Genomic DNA, 13377 nt, shown 5'->3' on the forward strand with positions numbered 1-13377 from the left:
TACAGATGGTTTTGAACACCATATTGACTTAGAGTCTTCTGCAGACAGGTAACAAAGATCACCTGTGAATGAACTTTATGATCCTTATGATCATAATTTTTAAAAAATTGTATAAAGAAAGTGAGTTGATGTGGTAGAGCAATTTCAAGGTTTTTCATCAAAACAGCATCTTGCTATTGCATCCTTACCGAGGACTTGGGACAGGTTGCAGTTAATTATAATGTTTGGTTGTTGAGATACTAGATGATTAGTTAGATTCAATTTTCCATACTTTGTTTCTGCAATACCCAGGACCATGAGAACATACTGAACCCTGGGGTTTGTACTAACAATGTTTTCAGTCATTGGGGAACTGAATCTGACGAGTATTTTTTTAACCCCACCAAGTTTACACCTGCATTTTTTGTGTGTATATGCACAAGCAGCTGTCATTTACATATGAATGCACAGTTATAAACCTGTTATAATGGAAGTCTGAACACCCCAGATTCAGTATTTAAGCTGAACTCCCATGGTGAAATCTAGTACCCTTTTGTGCTTGCTCATAAGAGGATTCCTCATTAATTAAACCTTTGGGTATATTTCATTTGTTTTATCTTTATTTTTCATGTAAGTCCTATTGGATATTGCCATTGGATATTACCATTACATCAATTGTCCTCTTGGATATTACCATTACAGCCCAAGAGTTAAGTCTCAGTACTCTGATCAGCAGTATGTGGTGGACATTCATCCTTTGTACATTGGCTTGTTTTTTCTTTAGGCATCAAGACCTTTCTGGAAATCCTCCATTTCCGGTTACTCCTTTGCCAGTGAACAACAGTCTACTTCATGATCACCCTGGCTTTCCAGAGGTGGTGAGTTAGTGTTAGAAGTTAAAAAATTTGGGAGTCTTTAAGAAACTGAATGCATTTTGCATTTCTGCAAAAACCAATGCTTGCTTTCGGTCTCAAAATGTGCTGTAAGCGCAATATTAGGATACTTCAGGATCCTCTAATAACAGGAATTTACCAAACCAAACTATTCCTGCAAGAATATCTTAAATGTATATAGGTTAAGAAAGCTAAAACCAGTGAAGTCTACGAAACTCTCTCCTGCACTGTGTTCCAAATGGTGGGACAAATTGACCTCATTGGACTACAACCATGCAAGCAACAGCGTCTTCACATATAGCTACCTTAGTTCTTCTTAATTCAGAAATGCCCACCAGAAGTTTAAAATGTGTTAAAACCTAATCTAAAACTCAGTGAATCACCAAGTTTGGGAAACAACAGTTTGAGGTTTTCTGGCCAAACCTTCACATGCCTGTGTAGGTCTCTCCTTCATGATTTACTTTCACAGCAATAGATGACAAGAACCCACACTTCACCTCCCCTCTACAAGACTCTGGTGCATCAGACCATTATCACCCTAAATCTCTTGTCTGAGATATTCCACAAAGCAAGGAAACTGGTCTCTTCAGGTGGAAATCTGTTAATCAAACCTACTCCCCAAACACATCATGAAGCTTCTGAATCTGATGAGTCTGTGGACTGATAGGACTGAAGAAACTCAGCCTTTAACGTGAGGTACCAACTTTAATGTGAGGTACGAACTGTGGACAGTCCTGCTCACTGAGTCTGACTGGGGACTGGCCAGCCCTTGGAACTAGAGAAGGGGAGCAGTCTGGATCAGTTACCCTTGTTGGCTGCAGTCTGAGCACAAAAATGGAGAGCATCTATTCTCCACCTGTGGGGTGGGGGCCTGCCCTCCCATCTTCCCACACTGTGCCCTGAGAAGAGTTCACTTGTATGAACTTGCCCATCTCCTCTACTCCCTTTTGAAGGCTCAAGTGCACCACCTTACCCTCTGTGCTTGCTGATGAACCTACTCCTCAGTAACAAGGCAGTAGACCAGCACACACAATCAACTTCACCCCATTTTCTGCTTGCCAGAGAGGATGGTATTCAAGTATGTTTCACATGATAGTTTGTTGAAGCATCAGCAGAAGTCTCTCATCACTAGTATGCCGCAACAAATCTACCTCACCTTACGTTGGCAGGTTGCCAGGCAGGTTGTTCACTTGGGAATCTTTCCATGTCCTTGTTGGAATGCTTTGTTCCACATTGACTTTAAAATTCGTTTAACCAGGTTTGAAGAACGTACAGATGTGTATGCCTTTACAGTACCAACAGGCACTGCAGTTACGAATATTTATCAAATAGAGATGAAGAAATGAAAGGAATACCATCTTTCTTTACCCTATGTGAGGACTACCTGGCAATTTAGCGTTATATCAGGTTGTCTCTGTTCTAACCTTGCCATGACAAATTTGTCTGCTTTTCTGAACTATACTAGTTGTTGTCATAAAACAGCTTTACTCTCAAGCATTCTGTGTTATTTTATAGTTTGTTGGTATTTTAATTGATTCATGATGCATGCAAAATGAAGTTCTTTAAAATTTCCTCCACAATGTAAACAACTCAAGTTTCTATTTCTCTAAATGCACCATGTTCTGGCATAGCAGTATACAGTACAGAGTCCAACGGGTTAACAATTTCTTTATTAGCAGTACCTTCAGACTTATCCTTTTCTCCCTATCAGAATCAAACTGCACAATTCAAGACTGCACGGAGTTATCCTGAATTTGCCATATCCAAGTGATTGTGAAGTGCACCAAGCAGGATGAAAGAGAAAATGGCAAAGTTGTGACAATGACTAGTACTGAAGAGAATAAAAGGAGACAAAGACAGTGTGGCCAAAACTGGGGAGAAAAAAAACTCCAAGAAAAAGACATATTAATACTGTATATTTTTATTATTATATTTGCTTTCATCTTTGAACTTTATTAAAGAAGGAATGTTCAAGATCCATAGTATTTGTGAAATGCATTATGCATATAAACTTAGAATATCCTGAGTCGGAAGGGTCATGGAGTCCAGCCGGACCCACACCCTCCCTGCTGTCCCCTTTCGCATCCCCTCCCGGCACACCAGGCCCCTGGGGAACAAGTTCTCCCCAAAACCCTACCAGAGCCCACTGAAACCACAAGGTCTGTCTTTTGTGCCCCTTCTACACTGCCACAACTGAAAGGAGTCTGGCTGACTCCACGGTACTTGCAACAGCCCTTTAAGTAGCTGCAAATTTCACGGGCCCAGCTACATCAACCTCTTACCTTTACTTATCCTCAATAAAAAGCATCGATTTGAAATAAATTCACAGAATAGTTAGTTGGTGGTTGGAAAGGAGCTTTGGAGATCATCTAGTCCAATCACGCCACCAATGTAGGGTCACCTGGAGGTGACGCAGGAAGTGTCCAGGTAGGTTTTTGTCTTTAATGTCTCTGGAGAAGGAGACTCCACATCCTCTCTGGGAAGATGTCCCAGTGCTCTGCCACCCTCAATGTAAAGAAGTTCTTCCTCATGTTATCGTGAAGTTTGGTTGTTCATTACCACTGAAGTCAAAGGCTGTCAGCTTGTGTAGCTATTTATACTTTTAAGTAGGTAATCAGAATAATCACTGTCTATAACAAGCAAAACAGAGTTTACTTTATTGATTTTTTTTTGTAGCAGTAGAAGGACTACATTTTTGCAACTTTTTTTCCAGAATCGTTCAGTTCTTGTGACTTTAATACATACGGAAATAATTCTGCATTTAACAAGAATGACAGTTCCATAAAAATGTGAAACAAATAATTGCTAATTGTGTGGAAGACATGTCTTGCACAGTTGCAGCTGTCCTTACTCTTAAAATAATCTAAGCCTAATATAAAAAAGCTCTGAACCAAGGAATAAACCCTAACAAATTGTTTACCACTGAAATCTACAGAAACATTACCTGAGCAAACCACTTTCATAACAATAACATCTATTTTTTGTCAACTGCTTTACAAAATTAGATAAAAATGTGATGGTATATTGCAAAGCATGAAAATCAACGCTAAAATGCTTTGTTATTTTTATTTCTGTGCAAAATGTAAATGGCTGAAACAAATGATAAACATGCCATCCCTAGAATTAAAAAAAAAAACCCAACAAATTAAATTATTAGATAGTGCATTAAGTGCGAAAGCTGCTCCATGTGCTTAGATCTAGCTTTGGCTTCAATTTGGATTGAAGTAATGTAGAAATGCATGTCCTTTTTTCACTATGAGAACAGTCAGGCATTGGAACAGGTTGTGCAGAGAGCAGTTAAACAGTGCCTGTCCTTGGAAGTTTTCAGACCAGGCTGGATATAGCCCTGAGCAACATGGCCTAACATAATACCTAATCCTGCAGTGACTGGACTAAAAACCACCTGAGGTCACTTCTAACAGGAATTATTGTATTCTGACATAGTATTGTGACAGAACTACTGCTAGTAACAATCTACAAGCATTTCTGTTTGAAGGTTCACCATCATTTATTTCCTTAGACAAAATACCCCCAAATGGTATCTGATAATTTACAAGCAAGCTTGCATTTGAAACCAAACTTCATTGGAACTTAGACTCTTACACTATCAAGTGTCGAGAGCCTGAAGTATAATTCAGCAAGGACCTTAAAAAAAAAGAAAACAGACTGAAAAGTGTACAAAACCTTGTATCTGGACATCAAGCATCTTTTTAATATACATTTTACATTAAGTATACTGTGAGAATGATAAAGATCTAATTTTTGTATCTTTACACTGGGAGCTTATTTTTGCATTCCCCATGGACTGAACGCAGTGCATTGAGGGCTTCCACTGTCACTGTGAGCTTTCCAATTACTGCACTGGCATCTTGTGAATCAAAAACTAGAAAGGAAATATAAGAAAACAGCATTAGGTATTCAACTTAAGATTTCACTTTTGTTTTGATAGCTTTCTTTAGTTTTTGGACAGATTAAAGAGCAACTAGCATATGCTAAAAAAAAAGGGAGAGATAAATAAATAATCTTGCAGTTCATGCCCTCAGGTTACTGGAAATTAATCACTCCTAGAAGTAGAATATACACCAATAAATGAATTTGTGTTGAAATTAATTTAGAAAGGAAACTATCAATATAATAATTGTTTAAATGAAATAATTATTTTTCACAATATGTAAATAAAGATTTTCCAAATTCTATTAAACTTATATCTACATACATAGGAATAGTTTTAAGTAAAAATACAGCAATTAATGCTTTTTCTACGCTGTGTATGATGGATGGGTCCAAATCAGCCTCGACAAATCACTCAGTGAACTGTCAACTTCAAGAGCAGACTTCAGGGGACTGTATCCTTTTATCTTAAAAGAAGAGCAGGATAATCATAGTTAATTATATCAGAAGATAGCATTAATTCTATTTTCTCACTTCTTATACTGTCCTATTATCTCTGAGATGTACTGTTAGATGTTTTGACTACAATATTTTTCATCCTTCTTGCTTAGTCATTCACTTGCTTCAAATTTCACATAACCCACTTTGACACAATCAGCAATGAAAAGAACAAAATATAAGAAAGATATATGGTTGCAATCCTCAAAAAGAATAAAGGAAGTTTGGTATCTAACTTAAGAATGACTTTATATTCATGCAGTAGTGTCCCATGAACTTCCCTGTGTCTAGGTTTATTATTTTTCCTTAAACCAATATCCAACTCAGAGAACGTGTACAACACTACTTAGCAATTCTGTTTATTGTGCCCTTACATTTAATCGACATCTGTGTTCAGATCTGAAGAATTAATCCTTTTACAATTACTTCATCTAAGAAAATATACTGATATATTATTTTGCCATGATCTGACATATTTTAACATAAAATTAATTTAAATCATCTGAAACATCTTAATTTTCAGAGAATATAAAAGTTTATATGTTATGGATGCAATGAAAACGCCCAAAAAACTGTACAGCATATGCAGGAAAGGGGAGAAATGCAGAAGGGAAAAAGAATAAAAGTATTTCTAGCTATTATTATCATTTTCATGTATATAATTAACATAAAGTAAAAACTGGTTTAAATTAGTCTGACAGTTAGGGGAAGAAATGCTCCTCACAATATTACAGTAGTTGTCATTACATGGTAATGATTAGCTTACAGTAACTAGTAATAAAACTCAGTCCTTCTGGTCCTAATAACTCTCTCAGATGATGATTAGGAATTTTAAGAGTTTCGTGAAAAGTGACTTTCAAGAATTAAGTCTACCTAACTAATCAATCTTATCAAATGGGAATTATGATAGTGGGAGATATGGTCATAAATTCCAGAACAAAAATCAATCTTCCAGTGAGAGAGAACAAAATACATTTTTGGAAGAGCTTTTGTACTTGGAGAAAAATTATTGGTGGAGAAAAGCTTAGGTTCCTCAGCCACAGCAGGAAATGCACCAAATCTGTATATTATTCTTCCAGAGTATGGAAATTTGATGGTTCTTAGAATTTTCCTTATCGTGTTCCTGTCAATTTGAGTATTTTAGCAACAGTATGGATTCAAATCATGCATGATAATGGGAATGGATAAGACAGCCTATTTTTTTTCCCTCATTATTCAGCTCCCTACTGTGCAAGTACAGGAATTAGACACAACAGTAGAAGTAGTAAAGTTACATTTCCCTGGCATTCTGCTGGGGCTCACTAGAACTCTTGCTATTGCAAAAGGAACCTTGTGAACATGGGTGCTCTGCATCCAATCATTGAACTAGTTCACTTACTGGGAAAGGAGAGTTACTCTTTTATAAGAGAGGTGCTTTCAGCTTCTTCACCGAGCTTCACCCCAAGGGGGAAAGAGGATTGAGAGGAAAACGTAAAGAGAAAAGTGCACCATTGGTAATTGTGCCTCTGCTGCCATGGGGAACAGGAAACTGCGGAAGGAGAATATTATCCTCACAGCTGACAAAAGGACCAAAAAGCCTTCTTGAGTCTTCTTATCAACGTTATAAAAACGCATCCTATGACCTTAGGAAAAGGAAGATTCCACACTTCTTAAGCACATCACCTTGCTCTAATGAGTCACAATGAGTTTGGTCAGTCTGTTACAGAAGGGTGCTCACTAAAACTGATTCCTAATCAAAAACACCAGTATTTCACATTGTATCATACATGTTTCATATGGAGGAAACAAACCTGAGGTACTTGGGGATATAATGTAATTTCAAATAAAATACAGACGTTAGTAATACCAAATTGCTGATGAAAATTTTAATACAAAACAAATTTTTATACAAAATACATATTTATTGTCATACCACAATGAAGGATGTTGTAGAAAAGACAGAATTATAGCAGTGGACATAGCTTGAAAGTTCTTAGGTTTTATAAACTAATTTCTATGAGGTGAGAATGCTATTTGGTTTGGGGTTTTTTTAAAAAACTTTAGGGAATAATACTAATAGATAGTTTTTGCAGACTTTTGCAAAAAAATGTGGAAGTTATTAGTTAGTATTAAATAATTTCTTATTGAAACAATTACTTGCACAGTAACGCCTGCAAATCAAAGTAGAAATTCAACGAATTTTAGGCTACAGAAGTTTACAAGAAAGTGATCTTTAAAACTTACCATCAATATCTTGCTCAATGATATCTCTTTGCTTCTGGAATATCTCTTTTAAACTGACATAAGCAAACCCAATGTCCTCACATTCAAGATCCTGCTCATCTTCTGGAGGATCACTGACCACTGTAAATTTTAGGCTAAACACACATGCACAAAAAAAAAAAGGTATTTTGCTTTCAAAAAGGGTCAAAAATCAGATTACAAATAATGAAAAAAGAAAAACCACACTATTTTACAAGTTTAACATGCAGAAACACCTTTGGTGTTATGGGCAGAATATTTCCATAAATTTTGTTTCTTGGTGGTCCTCTTGATACAAAAAAATGGGAAACTGGACTACTGATCAACTTCTGCCTTCCTATTTATTCAATACAGAACTGAAATTTCAGCACAAGCCAAACCAGACATTCTGATAACTGCAGGAAACAACCTACTTGTAACACAGGGGACAGTAGTGACATGATGGCACATGTAAGAGATGAATGCTTCTGTTCTGAGAAAAAGCTCACTGCTGTTATTTTACCTTATTCTTACCTCAGGTTTGTAAAATATTTACTATAGTTATCTAAGTATTTATAGGGGAAATTGCAGCACACAGACCAGCTATTGTTTCACTGTGTTGAGGAATCAATCCAGTGCAGGTGGCTCAGGAGCAGCTGCAGGTTGAGCACTGGAGGAGCCCAGCCCAAGGCAAGAGGCTGTGAAGCTACTATCCCTTAGCACAACAAAGGCCCAGGGACCCATGGCCCAGCCAGGGGAGGGACACTCAGAGACATAGGCTGTAGCCAGTAACTCCCAGACTTTGGGTACAGCCAGGTGAGGGACATTTCGGAATGTGGCAGGAGCCGATGACCCCCAGAAGTCCTGTGAGGGTGTGAAAGTCCAGGGGTTCCTTTGCTCAGGGTCCTTACTCTGAGACTCCAACTTGAACTGTTATTGTCTTATTTAATTACTGCACCAAAACCTGATTTTTTTATTATACTGCGCTGGAGTTGGTGAAGGCAACTGGTCTGACTGGGACAGTTGTGGGGGCTGTAGCTGCCAAGGGACCTCAGTCCCAGATCAGGTGGTGAAGTGAAACTGCCACAGTGGTCCTGGATGGTTGGACAGGGAAATTTCCTTAGCAACTAAATTATCTGTCAGGGAAATAAAAAGGAGTATTTTATCCTCATTATTGTTAAATCTTAGTAAAACATGCTTTGGTAGAATATGTTTAGCAACGTTCCTGATATAGATGCTAAATAAGGAATATGGAATGAAGAGAGATCACTCTCTCCTTCTTGGAGTGAATCAGTGATTTCTGAGTAAGATTTACAAATTACTCTGATGCTTCAAATGCAATCAGCAGGTATCCTAGTCTTCTGTAAATTGAATGGATCTTTAAATTAATAGTTGTTCCATTTTAATGAATATTGATATTCAAGAAGAAACAGAATCAAAGTATGTCATTCATTCTCTCCAAGTAATACACATGGCTACCTCAATGAAAAAAAATGAATAAGAACAAATTTGTTACTATAAAATTGAATAAGTCTAATTTCTAGTCTTTCTCATATGTATTCATATAATAGATGTCTGCTACATCCACATATACACACATATACCTTTTTTTATTTTAAATTCTCGGGCCAAGGAACACTTCCTGCAGTTCCTAAGACTTCTTTTAGTATTCTGAATTCAGAACGCAACAAATATACTACTCTACCATTGCACAGATATGTGCTTTTCAAATTCATTACTGATAGACTACTGATGATAGAATCTAGAAACTCTATTTTGTAAAACAAAGTTGTTTAAAAAAAAATCAACAAAAGAAACAACTCCCCAGAATTAAACCATAGCACTAAACAAACATTAGATAAGTTTGTAATATTCCATTCCATATGCACCTACTCAGAGAAGAAATAAGACCAGCAGTAGCCAGATCACAATGCAGGCATCATTCCTAACTGAAACAATTATTTTTTTCTTGTTAGTTATGTATTAACTACTTAGGGTTACCTTGTCAGTAAAGACAAATAAAAAGACAAACCACGAGGATTTTTTACAAAGACCTGTAATAGAGGTTTTTAGCATTAATCTGTACCTGTCAGCAGGCAGATCTGGCTTTAGAAGAATTGACTTGAGATACTCTCTTTCTGCATGATTATCTTCCTTATCCACATTTATCGCTGCAAAGTAAATAAATTAATAAACCTGGTTATCAATTGTTTTTCACCTATTAGAAGAAAAAAACATTTTTTCACCTATTAGAAGAAAAGAACAAAATAAAATAAATGTTTATTTCATTTTCTTTTCTAAGGAAAAACAACGTTAGAATCAAATGTTAGAATCATGATCTAATGGTGTGTCACTGGCAGGTTTATATGAACACTGCCAAAAAAGATACAAAAGCAGCATCTAAGCACGTCACAGAGCTGCCACTTTCTATTAACGACAATAGCAGCCATGATTTTAAAAGGGTCTTTACTGCTTTGTATTTGAAGTGATTTACTGTATTTTCTTCCACTAAGGAAGCTAGAGATAATGAGAATGTATGGCAAAGTGCTTATCCTTTTTGACAGCCTCAGTAATTCAATCCTCCTTTCCTGCCACAGTATTTCAACAGAAGAAACCTTCAGACCAATGGGCTGGAGAAAATCTGTCATCTATATTCCCTCTCAAGTGGGCAATGCCAACATAGCAGTGGTTGATGTGACATTTCTGATTAATTTCAGTCTTCAACTACACATGGAACAATCCAATAGTCTATGAGTAAGAGGAAGATCTAAATGAGTGATTTATTTGGGAAGTTGCATTCTAAAATCAGGTTTGTAGATGGTAGCAATTTTAAAGATCTGACTAAGACACCATTTCTGCAAAGCCACTTTTATGTAATTATTTTTAAAAGAATGCTTGATTTGAATGTCTGTACTAAGGGTTTGTCACAAATAGCAATAACCCTAACCCTAACCCTGATTCACCCACTACAGAATACTCTCAGCTAAAAGTCCAAGACTGAAGGACTCAGGCTGAATCTTAAATGAAAGAAAATTCTACCAGGAAGAAGAAGTTAATTGAAATATGATGACATAGCTGGGGAAATAATTAACAAGAGAATTTTAAATTATTACAATAGTTTTATGTATACCAGTAGTGTAAATATAAAGTATTAATTGGCAATGTATTAGTATGAAACAAGGATGAAATAGTTCTCCTATTAAAAAGTTGTCATTAAAAGAACACCGAGTATTTGCAAGTAGTGATGAAGTCCAATTACATATTCTCTCTTTTCAACTAAGTTTTAGATGTACAGGTTAGAATGTTTTTCTTTTGCTAAGATGTATCATCATGAACTGATAGAAAAATTAGATCATCATGCTCTTCTAAAAAGAATATATAGATTTTAGTTATGTATAGTCTAATTATGAAATTTATGCACTACCAGCATATTTAAATATGTTGTGATGTTACCATTTTATATACCAGCCTCCTTCAGCATTTCATTGTATACTAGATAATTGCATACTTACCTCATTTCTTAAAAACCACTTTTAGTATTTCCCAAAATATCTGGAAAATAGGCAAATAGAGTTGGCACATAGAGAAATGCAACTATAATATATAGAAAGTAGGCTTTATTGCAGGTATTTTTATAAGACAGATTTTAAGAGAAGAACCAAGCCTGCTCAGAAATACATCAGACTTACCAGTGCTATAGTTATAGTGAATCCTCTGACCACTAGGTGGTTTGGGAAGTGACAGTGGGGTCTCCTCTGCAAGGAAATTGTTTAATCTGCATTCTACAAACAGCTGCTGTATTGTTTCATCTGCTGTTATTCGTGACTCAATAAGACCAAGTGATGTAATTTTAATCTGGATTTTTTCAACTTCCTATTTAAAAACAAAATATATACATAATACAAATGAATTTTTTTTCTTTAAGTGTTAACACAAAACAAACATACATATATATTTATATGTATGTAAATCATCAGCTTTTTATATGATTAATACTGATTGACGGACATATACAAAATGAGTATCTAAAGCTCCAGGGTCTGTAGCTAAGACTGTTATTGCAAGAGATACTGATTTCCATTCAATGATTAAAACATTTTTGTAGTAGTCATAGTCTGCTGGTTATCTTTAGGTAAAAATGCTATCTGAATCACAAATTCCAGCTGTCATCATTTTTACCTGCACAGCAAAGTGATCCTGTAACTGCTTAAAATACTGTCAGTAATACAAGGTACTGAAGTTTTCCAAATAAAAGAGAATTGTTAGCACCTACTGCAGACTATACTACAAACAATTCAATTAAAATCCATCAAATCACAAAATTGTTAAGTATAAAATGTAATAATGTATTTGTAAAGAATTCAACTTCATATAGTGAACCTTCCTAGTTAAGTCAAACACACCGTACAAAGTTAATTTTAACGTGATAATAAAAGTAATACCCCAGTTGTTCTTCACTGTAGCCTTTTCTTATTATCTTTAACTGAAATTACATTCTTCTATTCCTTATATGAAATGGTTTCATACTGTTCTGCAAAGTCTGGAATATTTATGTACAGATAAATTTTAGTAAGTTTTATTTAGGTGGGCATGTCAGACTCAAGAGAAAGAGTCACAAAGATTTCCTGAAGTTACTCTGGGAAGAAAGAAAAGCCACAATGGTTCCAAAACTGGAATATGTAGGTGAGCATTCAATGATGATATTCTTCAAAGAGCAAAGAGAACACACTGGATACAGAAATGTTAAATTTTTTAAAAACTTACTTCTTTTCAATATATTACTTTCTTTTCATAACTTTATTAAAATATTTCTTCTATAGGGAAATATTTTGACAATTTTAATTTCTAAACTTAAATCGCTTGAAGTACTAAATCACATTCAAAGTACAAGCTTTCTATATTCAGTCAGAATTCCAAATTAATGTTCTTATTTAATATGGAGATAGCTTACTTTTTGCTGAAAAATGATAAAACTAATCAAAATGAAAAGCAATATATCCTATTGTAAAAATATCCACCATACAGAATAATTTCCATTGCTGTCAAGTCCTTTCAGTATTTGATAATGTAATTTTACCCCCTCCTTTCAAAAGACTTTTCTTTTTATTATGTATCCTATGACACTTTAACAAAAAGTCCAAATCTGGATCAATATTTCAATAAGGTTCTTCCACTATTCAGCAGGTTCATGGAAATTCTACCAGGATGAGAGAAAAAAATCCACACCATTCTGTCTCTACTAATAAAGGTTCATGGCTTTAGAATTTTTTTTTTCCTAAAATCAAGTAAGTTAAATGGCTACTGAATGTCATTAAAGTGATGATCTTTGACTTGAATATGCTTTTCATATTCAAATTTATAAATGAAATTAAACAAAATGAAGTATTTTATAATCAATCATACATCATAGACAAGAAGAAAAAATAAAGAAGCAACTGGTATAGTTTGATACTGGAAAATCTGTTAGATATGCCTTATGATCAATATATCTAAGAAATAACTATGAACTGTCTAATTTGCAACATAAAAATAACCCTGGTGTGATCTTAAATTACTTATATAGTGTGGCATTCAATTCATATTTATAAGATAATTACCACAATGATCTCCAAAAATCGCAAAACCTATTTACAGTATTTGAGTATCAGCAGGATAATTATCTCAAAAGATAAAAGGCAGTGATTTCTGATCTTAACCAAACAAAAAAGAATTCAACAGCAATTTTGACATGCTGTATTCTATAACCAACCCAAGAATTCCAGCAAAGTAATATGTATTTTTAAAATTCAAATTTATCACACATTGCCTTAATACTGTACAGCTTTTACTGGTTTTATCTACTGTTCACAAACATGCGCATTGTTACCAAAAAAGAGATCAATGGAGGAACGTTGAA

General features: G+C 35.2%; 1 protein-coding gene across 5 annotated transcripts in view; it reads right to left on the bottom strand.

The window, feature by feature from the left end:
• Positions 1–2814: 2814 nt before the first annotated feature.
• The window catches only part of RPGRIP1L (RPGRIP1 like), a 42027-nt gene continuing 31464 nt past the window's right edge, over positions 2815–13377 (bottom strand). For 2 of the 5 annotated variants that reach the window (XM_030967402.1, XM_030967404.1), the window contains exons 19-23: positions 11171–11354; positions 9568–9652; positions 7485–7618; positions 6640–6789; positions 4643–5230 (exon numbers count right to left, since the gene is read on the bottom strand). In XM_030967402.1, the coding sequence (XP_030823262.1) occupies positions 6653–6789; positions 7485–7618; positions 9568–9652; positions 11171–11354 (540 nt within the window). In that variant the 3' untranslated portion in view covers positions 4643–5230; positions 6640–6652. Of the gene's footprint in view, positions 5231–6639; positions 6790–7484; positions 7619–9567; positions 9653–11170; positions 11355–13377 lie in introns of all 5 variants that reach the window. The other 3 variants (XM_030967403.1, XM_030967405.1, XM_030967406.1) reach the window with 3 other exon arrangements.

Source organism: Camarhynchus parvulus, chromosome 4A (genome assembly GCF_901933205.1).
Source record: "Camarhynchus parvulus chromosome 4A, STF_HiC, whole genome shotgun sequence".
In the NCBI taxonomy this organism is placed as follows: domain Eukaryota; kingdom Metazoa; phylum Chordata; class Aves; order Passeriformes; family Thraupidae; genus Camarhynchus; species Camarhynchus parvulus.